Source organism: Entelurus aequoreus, linkage group LG03 (genome assembly GCF_033978785.1).
Source record: "Entelurus aequoreus isolate RoL-2023_Sb linkage group LG03, RoL_Eaeq_v1.1, whole genome shotgun sequence".
Classification (NCBI taxonomy): Eukaryota; Metazoa; Chordata; class Actinopteri; order Syngnathiformes; family Syngnathidae; genus Entelurus; species Entelurus aequoreus.
This window is the reverse complement of record NC_084733.1, coordinates 41,629,232-41,640,456: the sequence shown is the minus strand read 5'-3', so window position 1 is coordinate 41,640,456 and position 11,225 is coordinate 41,629,232. Positions and strand designations below refer to the sequence as shown.

Genomic DNA, 11,225 nt, shown 5'->3' with positions numbered 1-11,225 from the left:
ACTATCTACAAATCCAATGGCTGCAGTTTATTTTAAAAAAATGTTTATTAAATATTTACATTGCAAAAGATTTGGGGTGGAAGTGAAGTAAAAGTTGTTGAACATATACAAGATTCATACAAAACGCACAGGGTTGTATTTCATTCATACAAGTTCTCCACAGTCCGAGATGATCACTTTCTGCTTTGGCTTGCCATCTTTCGCTCCTTGAGCCTGAAAAATGAAAGTGGTAGAAGAAGAAAAATGATGATGTAATAGGTTGTGCTGCTTTTATTAAACTTTCAATGGCAATTGCTATAATAATAACAACAATTGTAATAATAAATGAGTTAAAGCGGATTAATCTTTTATTATTAATCTGATTACAAATGTAACTCAATTACCCATCTGCATGATCCGAAGTCCCTGAAATATCTCTGCAATGCATTTTGGGTAGTTCATCCAAGTAGTGTTACCATGTTTGACAGCACTAGTAATATTATAGTCTTAGGTGTGCTCAATTAATAGTATTTTTTGTATTATTTAAGTCATGTAGCCCTCACTTCCATCGCTCGAAGCACATCCATCCCTTCCACCAGTTCTCCAAACACAACATGTTTGCCGTCCAGCCAGTCTGTTTTGTCATTGGTGATGAAGAACTGGGAGCCGTTGGTGTTTGACCCAGAGTTAGCCATGGAGAGCTGCCCTGTGATTGCCACAAGCAAAGTTCAGCATCAACATCAACTTGTACACCGATTCTAAAGGAGAGCCAATCACCTGGAGCCGTGTGTTTGAGGATAAAGTTTTCATCATCAAACTTTCGACCGTAAATGGACTTGCCGCCAGTGCCGTTGTGGTTGTGAAGTCCCCTCCTTGGCACATGAACTGCGGGATGATGCGATGAAAGCTGCTCCCTTTGTAGCCAAATCCTTTTTCATGGGTGCACAAGCAGCGGAAATTATCTGAAAAATAAATCAACCATTGCAGTGTTATTTTGCAGAAATAATGTCAACACCACAGCAATCATCAAGAAGGCTCAGCAGCGGCTACACTTCCTGAGAGTCCTCGGGAAGTACAACCTGAAGCCTGACCTGCTGCTGACCTTCTACCGCTCGTCCATCGAGAGCCTGCTGACCTACTGTATTACAGTATGGTATGGCAGCTGCACTGCAGCAGACAGGGAGAGGCTGCAAAGAGTGGTCAAGACGGCTCAGAAGATCATCGGCCGCCCTCTCCCCTCTCTGATGGAAATCTACACCTCCCGCTGCCTCAACAGAGCCAGTGCCATCATCAAGGACAGCACCCACCCTGGCTCTGACCTGTTCCACCTGCTGCCCTCTGGGAAGCGCTACAGGTGCATTAAAACCAAGACGAACAGGCTAAAGAACAGCTTCTTCCCCAGGGCCATAACCACCCTGAACAGTCTTCCCCATTGACCCTCATAACTGCCTTCTCTTCGGTGCAATAACCCATTCCACCAACCACCCTGTCATGTAGATATTCATGTACATATTCATTTCACCCTCTGTATAGAGTGTACATTTGTTTTTATCGCACTGCATGGAATGGCCTCATTCTCGTTACCCCTGCGTAATGACAATAAAGCTGATTCTGATTCTGAACTCATTTAATAGAAACACCGCTTTATTTCACCTCACCAATTTTTTTTACAGTATAGACCTGTGGTTTTCAACTGCTGTGGTGCCTTTATTCTGATGAAGCCAGTAGATAACTTATTATTAGTAGCAGGAAGGCCATCTCTAAGCCTGGACCAAAAAGTCAGGTATACCGGTAGTCATTAGGGATGGGTACCTGTCATATTCAAACCGATACGGTACCAATTACCGGTACCGGGGAATTGGTACTTTTCGGTACCTCTGTATGTGCTCATGTGTTATTAAATTTTCATCTGTTATAACACCTACTTTATTAACAGATTTCTGATCATGATAACTGTGCTGTTCAGTTGTTATAGCTTTAATTCTTATACATCTGAGTCTCATTTGCAAGTATTATATAGTAGACATAAACTTTGCATGCACTTGCAATTCCAAGACATTGGCAGTAGCGTATAGGCAGTGGCTAGGAAGTAGTCTTTGCCATTAAGCTGAATATGCTAGTCTAGTCCAATGTTTGGTCCTACAAAGTGTTTAAATTGTAAGTATTATACTTATTACACACCAGCTGCTTGCTTGTAACATGCATCTTTGTTGTAGTTTTGATTACCAAATGTGGGGGTGTTGAAATCGTCATGTAAAATCGCTAATGAATAGCATAAATATGACACAGTCAATCTTTCCCTCACAGCAATCCGCCAATTCTTGTCCTCACTATTCAGACAGACAAAATCCCAATTTGTATTGACAGACATTGGATCATAAAATTTTTACAAAGACCCACAACTCGTTTAGTATACAGTATATACAATGGAAAATCTTAGCTGGGACACTGGCCACTCATAGATTTGTTTTTGAAACCATTTCTGTTTCAGATGTCCGTTACATTGTAAAACCTTTATTTAACGTACAGGCGATGATTTAAGTAACCGAGTATGCATCAAGAATTACCTCCATTTACTTTGTGGTAGACATTCCATTCTGTTCCTTTTTCCAATATTGTCCCTTTATTTAACGTACAGGCGATGGTTTAAGTAACCGAGTATGCATGAAGATTTACCTCCAATTACTTTGTGGTAGACATTCCATTCTGTTCCTTTTTCCAATATTGTCAATCTATGAAGTGAAGTTAACCATCTTTTACTTAGCAGCCAGGACAGAAACACATGAAACTTTTTGGTTTAATCCTCTTTTCTTTTTTTACTACAATTTATACAAAAAAGTAAATCATATTTTTGGAGTGTAATTCTTTAAATGCTCACTAAGGTTAGAGTGTTAGAATGCAAAAAAACCCCAACTTCTTGTCTCACATTAGGATTGTGAATGTTAGGCTAAATTTTAAAAAAAGTGCAGTTCCCCTATAAATAAATTCTGCCTGTGTCCAGGGGCTTATTTAATGTGTTTTTGAACACCAAAAACGTCGAAACATTTTGTGATGATATTAAATTTAGATCTAATCACTGTACTTTAAATTACGGACTATAAACCAGTACTTTTTTCCTACACTTTGAACCCTCCGGCTTATAAAATGGTGCGGTTGATTTATGGATTTTTTTTTCTTCGCTGACGGCCATGATGCAAATATTTGGGAGGGATTTTTTGTAGACAGTTACAGTTACCCGCCCGCCTAAAGCTGGGCCGCCCCCAGCCAACGAGATGTTGTCCTGCTACAGTTTGCTTTCTCCATTGGGTGCATGGAGATTAGGAGACATCTGAAAAGCAGACCGCAATCCATGCACCAGGCAATAACAAGAAATAGTCACATCCTAAATAGGGTTGTTGGAATGTCCCGCGCAATGCAGACCGGCCTCTCCAAAGACCTTCTCCAGGACGTCAGTGACTTCAGGACTTCTGCCATCATCAACAACGAGCTCAAGAGGTGCCATGTGGACATTGCCACTTTACAGGAAACACGTCTGGCAGACTCTGGATCGCTGAGGGGGAAGGACTACACACTTTTCTGGCTAGAACAGAACTCAGGCGAACTACGCCCACAAGGAGTGGGCTTTGCATTGAGGTACAGCCTGCTGAATGTGGTACAACCACACAGGAAAGGCTCAGAGCGACTTCTCACTATCCGCCTCAACACAACGGCAGGCAGGCCCCGTCACCCTCATCAGCGTGTTCCAGTATCTGCAGGATTTGCAGTTTGCTGCCACCATCAGCAGTTAAAATTTTCTTGTAATCAGACAATATTTTCAGTATATTAGATGGAATTTTTACCTGACATGTTTCGACTGTGATCTGCAGTCTTCTTCAGAAGGGTCACCTTGACATGTTGCCTATCAGCTGTTCTTATAGGCATGGCCAACCAGGCACGCCTGTCAAGTCTACCTGGTTATCTGCACCCCCCCCCCCCCCCCCACCCGCCGCTTGAAGGTTAATGCTCACGTCAGGTAAAAATTCCATCCAATATACCAAAATATTGTCTGATTACAAGAGAATTTGAAAAATATATGAATAAGAACATAATGAGCCTTTTTGAGCAAGTATTAAAAGCTCTATTGTCAACTAAATGTATATTGTCTATAGTACGCAACCCTACTTTGGGGGCATTCAAGTGTAGAAGTTCCACACTGTAACCATAGTAACAATGTGCAGATGGAAGCCCGGTGCAGAGCAGCATACAGACCCGCTGTCATGGGAACGATGTCAGCCCGAAGGAGGAAGCGAAGTCTCCCTGCAGGCTTGTTACCGATCTTGATGTCCATGTAGACCTGTGGATTAACTCTGCCCTTCTTAGCAGGGGGCTCAGCCTGCATAAACAATAAAATTGTACCTAAATCATGATTGTGTACTTACAGTGTAATCCAATCTGATGTTGTGCAATTCGAAACACACAAATACCTCTTGTGCAGCAATGTTGGGGGTTTCTCCCGCAGCCTCCCCCTCGGCTTCTTCTGCAGTTTTCCCAGAGAACTTCTTCAGCCAGTCATCATCCGACCACACTGAGACAAAAACAGATTCAAGATCAGAACATTGGATTGCATTCCACGAAAAGCTAACTTCTAATCAGGGTTTCCTCAGTCACCTGGTCGAGAAGATCCTTCTTTGATTCTCATTGGCTTGGCAATGTTGACACGGACAGTCCGTCCAAAAAGCTCAGACTCATTCTGACAAATGTGGAAAATTAACAGAACATCAAAACAAAAACAGGAAATAGCGTGTTCGACCTTCACACACATCAGGCAAACAACTGTCCAACTTACCATGTTATCAATAGCTGCTGCTGCATCCTACAGAAAGTACAACAAATATTTTAATGTCAAGTTACACTATGCACAATATGATAGCCAATAGAGGCGACATACAGCAATGTCCAAACCGAAATTATTAAAAATTAAAAAGACATGCGGACGTGGACATTTTGTGAATTAAAAATACTGCAATCACATAGATTTAAATTTAAAATAAATGCAAGAGCAAAATACTGCCAATGCCAAACACACACAAACCCCATAAAAAAATGCAAGAGAAAAATGCGCAGAAGTTTCCCAGGCAACCTAACCTGAGAGATGTTTGTCCTTAAAAAGCCCAGAAGAGTAGTGGCTCAATTTTGAAAACGGAGAAAGAAAATATATTTGTCTTCGTTAAACTGTTGGCCAAAATATTTCACAATTTTATAACCGCATTTACTTAGTTAATGTTAGTATTAGAATGAGACCAATGACACCATGGGCCTTATTTTCCTAAAGGTTTGTGTGAACTAAAGCATGTACAAACTTGACAGTGTGCAAAGTGAGCAGAATAAGGTGTGTGATTCATTTTACATCTTTGTCTTCATTAATATGCAGAGAACATGCTGATCATCAGGAAAAGAAAATGCAATTATTTCAGCGCACGCAATGTGATTTATTAACACTCATCACTGTTTTGCGAGCACTATTTTTGTGTTTTATTTAGGATGTCTGAAAAGTTTGTGCAAACTGACTGTTATGCACACGGCTATGAGAAAGGACCGGTGCTCGCGCTGCAAAGAGACGATGGACAGAGAACCCTCCGTCCTGCGTGTGTGTGTGTCAACAGTAACACTCAACATAACTGGACTGTTAGAAATAAAAAAATGTTACACATATTATATATCCAGCAATATCATTTTATAATTTTGTAGCTGCTGGATGACTTAGGGAAATTCAATTGATGCGTTTTGGTGTCTACTGGCGTTTTTTAATGACGTTATACGTATACGATATATTAACATATTTCCGATGTAAAAAAACTATTTGCAATCTCTTGCCATCCAAATCACTGCCGTTGTGTCCTTGGGCGAGGCACTTCACCCTTGCCCCCAGTGCCACTGACATTGGTGAATCAATGATAGTTGGTGGTCACGAATTGGCAGCCACGCTTCCGTCAGTCTACCCCAGGGCAGCTCTGGCTACAAATGTAGCTTACCACCACCAAAGTGTGAATGTCAGCGCTTTGAGTATCTATTTGATAGAAAAGCGTTATTTAAATCTTATCCATTATAATAATACTTATTATTGAGTAACATTTAACGTGCTTATCATTTAAAGTGCTGAACTTCATTTAAAGTCTGCCGTACTTAAATCCAATGTTTTTCTTCTTCTAGTATTGATCAAATCAATTGATTGGCTTTTAAAACGATGTTGGACCGATACCTAACTTATGGAAGGCCAACTTGCCGAGCACAGATTTGAAGTAGTTAAATCTTAGGAAAATAAATCGGTCTATTAACATATCGATGAAACATTATATCCCTAGTTATTATGAATGGGCCTGTTACTAGATTACATTCTATATACTTACGTGTATATAAAACAAAGGTTTATAGATGTTTTTAAGAGGTCTTTATTGGCAAAATAGAGAAAACCCATTGGCTCCATTGTTAGCTGACGTTTACTTGCATTTATTCCCAGGTTAGAAAGCATAAATAAAGAAACACATGTGTGCTCATCTCACATGTTGATTGTGAATGATAGGCAAAATTCCCCCAAAAAGTGCAGTTTCTCTTTAAGCCCTTTAAGAGAATAGTGAGCTGCCCACAGCGGTGTCGTAATTACGTGACATTAGCTGGATAAAAAAAATACAGATAGCTGTATCATTTATCAAAAATCTTAATGGTACTCCTGTACCGATACAATTAGGAACTGGTATAAGAAAATACCGGTAATCGATATACATCCCAAGTAATAAAACAAAATATACAGTACAACATTCAACACATTGTACTCTTGACTTACCTCTGCCAGTTCAAATTCAACAAATGCAAATCCTCTGTGCTTTTCTGTATATTGAGCAAAAGGTACAACTTTAATACGCAAAGCCGCATACAATTATGATAACATATGCACATAGACTGTACCTGTCTCATAGTCGAGTGGTATTTGGATGTCTGTGATGTCCCCAAACGGAATAAAAGCAGCATGCAACACTTTCTCGTCCACTTCTTCTGCCAGCCCACCTAAAAACAAAGACACAATGAATAGATTTAATAACTTAATAGTGTGAAAACATTCAATACAGACTTTTTTTAAATTTTTTTTATTAGTTTAGTTTATTATTATTCTTCGGTCAATGGTCAACAAACTAAACAAACAGTTGTACATTCATAGATTTAAAAAAAAATAAAATGCTGCAGACCGAAAGGGTTTAGGCTGAAGTTGAACACTTATTGCGCCTAACCCTATAAACAATGTCAAGTACAAGATGAACTTCCGAAAATTATGAAATGTCTTTTGTACGACATATTATAAATACACTTTATACACAACATAAATACAGTTAATATATATATACACAGTAAAGGCATGTGAAATATCCTTGTACACATGTTAAACCTTTGCACCAATTATATACTATATACAAACAATTATACTTCCATTATTATTTATGAATGAATGAATGAATGATCTTTATTGTCATTGTGCATGTACAGGTACAGGTCCAACGAAATTTAGATTGCTTCCCTGAGGTGCTTTGCATTTTTTTTTAAAAAGAAGAAACCACACAATATACAAAAACAACACAATATACACAATATGCAATATACAATGTGGCCTAAGACCACTCTAGGAGGCAATGTGAAAGAAAACGAGACAGTAAAAAGTATAAAGTGACTAGAGAGGAGTAATGCTGAATCCCAGTGTGCTAAGGGGGTGGGAGTCAGCATTTCCTACCTCCTATGTTGTGCAGGCTTTTTATTGTGGATTAATTGTGTGAATAAATATTGTCCAGTTGGCATGTAATCGCTGATTGCACAGTCCCGGATCGTGATTGACCGGTGGCTTCCTCATGTTGCACGTGAGGGAGTTTTTGTTTTTTGTTTTTTTTACAATTTAGCTGCGTTTAGTGCTGTTATGGCCCGGGGGTAGAAACTGTTCCTGAGTCTATTTGTGCGGGTTCGCATGGTTCTGAAACGTCTGCCGGAAGGCAGACTATCGAAGTGGCTGTTGCCGGGGTGGGATGGGTCCTTGAGTATGTTGGCTGCCTTCTTCAGGCAGCGGGAGTTATACAGTTCTTCCAGGGAGGGGAGGGGGCACCCGATGATTTTTTGGGCCGAGTTGACGACCCTCTGGAGAGCTTTCCTCTCTGCTGCTGTGCAGCTGCAGAACCATACGCAGATGCAGTATGTGAGGATGCTCTCCACAGAACAGCGGTAGAAGGACACCAGCAGATCCTGTCTCAGGTGGAGATTCCTGAGTACTCTCAAGAAGTAGAGCCTCTGCTGTGCCCTCTTGACGATGGCCGTGGTGTTGGTCCTCCAGGACAGGTCCTCATCCAGGTGAACTCCCAGGAAGCGTAGGGATGAGACTCTTTCCACACAGCCCCCGTCGATGTACAGGGGCTGTATGGTAGTTTTTCTCCTCCTGCTGTCCAAGATCACTTCCTGGGTCTTGAGCTGGTTCTCACATTATCTCACATTTAGTTTTAAATTAACACTGATCATAGTGTTAACTACTGTGTTGATTCAAGAGTGATATATTTTTTCAAGACATTGGTCTTAAAGTGTTTTTTAAATGTCTGATTGGAACTGGAACATTTTAAGGAATCATCCAAGCTGTTCCACAGTTGAACCCCCCTGACAGAAACACATCTACTTTTTAAGCTCGTTCTTATGTTTGCTTTCTGAAAGACAGCTGAACCTCTGAGGTCATAGTGATTCTCTCTGGGTTTGAACCTCTCCTGTAGACACAGAGGCAGCATGTGGTTATGAGCTCTGTGCGTCACAATAGCAGTGTTGAGGTCAACAAGATTGTGCAGTTTTAATGTTATTTAATAAACAGAGCATTGGTATGGTTATGATAATCCGCATAATTTACAATTTTAATCGCTTTCTTTGAAGTAAGAATATAGAGTTGATGTTTGATTTGTAATTGTTACCCTAGATTTCAACACAATAATTAAGATATGGGAGTACGAAAGAATTATATAACATGTTAAGAGCCTTTTGTTTTACAGTTTTTGATTTTATGTAACATAGCAATAATTTTTGCCATCTTTGTCTTAAGCATATTTATGTACAGTTTCCAATTTAATTTATCATCTATATAGATTCCCAAAAATGTTGTTGAATACACCCTTTCTATCTCCATATCATCAATTCTTATATGACACTGTATGTTATTTTTCCTATTTCCAAAAATTATATATTTTGTTTTATTTAGGTTGATTGATAGTTTATTGGCATCAAACCATTGCTTTAGTGTGTGGAGTTCACTCTCTACAGTCTCTAAGAGCTGGCCAAGGTCTTGCCCAGAACAGTACAGACTTGTATCATCAGCAAAGAGAATACAGTTGAGTTTTTTAAAGATTTTACAGATATCATTGATATACAATAAAAAAAATTTTGGTCCCAGTACAGAACCTTGGGGCACTCCATGTGTTATAATCTTTTTATCTGAATCTACATTGTTCATATGCACATACTGTTCTCTGCCACCAAGATAACTTTTCAACCAATCATGAGCAAGACCTCTGACACCATACCTCTGCATTTTGTTTAAAAGTAATGTGTGATCGATGGCGTCAAAGGCCTTGCTCAGGTCAATAAAAACGCCAACAGAAAACTCCCTCTTATAAATTGCAGTGGTTACCTCCTCAACTAGTTCCATCACTGCCATGGAAGTGGACCCGTTTGATCGAAAACTGTATTGGTGTTCACTTAGCAAGTGATGCTTATCAATAAAACCGTCTAATCTTGACACAAATGATTTTTCAAGGACTTTTGAAAATTGTGAGAGTAGAGAAATAGGCCTATAGTTGGTGAACTGACGCTTATCTCCACTTTTGCCGTTTTCGTTTTCTTTGGGAAGACACCTTTTATGAAATAAATATTGCATATATAAGTGAAGGGAACAGCTATAAAATCAACAATTTATTTGATCAGTGAAAATTCCAAGTCACAGCAGTTTGTTGACTTCTAGTTTTTCTGAGAATTTACAATTTTTGTGATTTCCCTTTCATGAACGGGGGAAATAAAAAACGATTTTAAGTTGCTTTGAATGGTTTGTTCATTAAATTTGACACTGTTTTCGGGTTGTAAAATTTCATGTTTGTGTGTATGAGACTCCTTATAACTTACAATTACATTTTTATTTTACACAACTAAAGACAATGTTTAAAACACTTTCTTCGTGTCAAGCTGGCTGATTCAAACTGGCCAGATTTCAGTACATTGCAAACGTTTCTGCATATTCTATAAACACCAAATGCGCTCACTTAATTTACAAAACTTTGAAAACACAAAATATAACACGTAATTGATCATATCGAACAAAATACCTTACCAACATACAGCACTCGTTTGCTTGCCGCCATATTGAATTGACCGTTCCACTTTGACCCGCGCCTTGATTGGTGGAAAGAAACTCAAGCCCCGCCTCTTCAGTCTACCTGCTCTCGAGCGACATCTATTGACACAAATTGACAACTTCACCTAAACGAGATGCTCTGAAAAATGTTTTGAGTCATCGTTTTGTAGAACAGACTCAAACTGTAGACCATCCTTATAAGTTTATTTATGTATACAAAATGAACTGTTCAGGACGTTTTTATAATTAAACGGCACTGAAAATGATTTGACACAATTTCCTTGTACTCTCTACTACAGGGGTCACCAACCTTTTTGAAACCAAGAGCTACTTTTTGGGTACTGATTAATGCGAAGGGCTACCAGTTTGATACACACTTAAATAAATTGCCAGAAATAGCCAATTTGCTCAATTTACCTTTAACTCTATGTTATTATTAATAATTAATTATATTTATCTTTGTGGAAACACTGATCATCTTAATGATTTCTCACAATATATATATATATATATATATATATATATATATATACATTTTTCAAATTGAACATTTTCAAATGATCACTTAAGACAGTCTTGTGAAATCACAATATCCCATTTTAACTAGCTAGCCACTAACCTTTAAAAAAAAATCATGAATTACTTTGCACCATGTTTGTACAAATAATAACTCATGTAAAATACAAAAGTCAACTCTCAAATTTTTAAATAAATCATGTCACACTTTGAACTGGACACCAAATCTGTTATCTGTTTCTTTTTCAGTAAGAGGGAAGCCTGGCATTGCATAGGTATATGTGTTTAAAAATCCTAAAATCATTTTTAAAGTTGTATTCTTTCTCTAAAATTGTCTTTC

At 38.7% G+C, this 11,225-nt stretch overlaps 1 protein-coding gene across 1 annotated transcript; it reads right to left on the bottom strand.

Annotated features, from left to right (window-relative positions):
• On the bottom strand, positions 1-10,467 carry ppie (peptidylprolyl isomerase E (cyclophilin E)). The gene is given in 11 exon segments (XM_062041834.1): positions 1-213; positions 543-685; positions 757-840; positions 843-941; positions 4,228-4,351; positions 4,443-4,543; positions 4,627-4,708; positions 4,805-4,831; positions 6,800-6,843; positions 6,922-7,020; positions 10,346-10,467. Coding segments are annotated over 11 exon segments (903 nt in total). The 5' UTR covers positions 10,377-10,467; the 3' UTR covers positions 1-144.
• Positions 10,468-11,225: the final 758 nt, after the last annotated feature.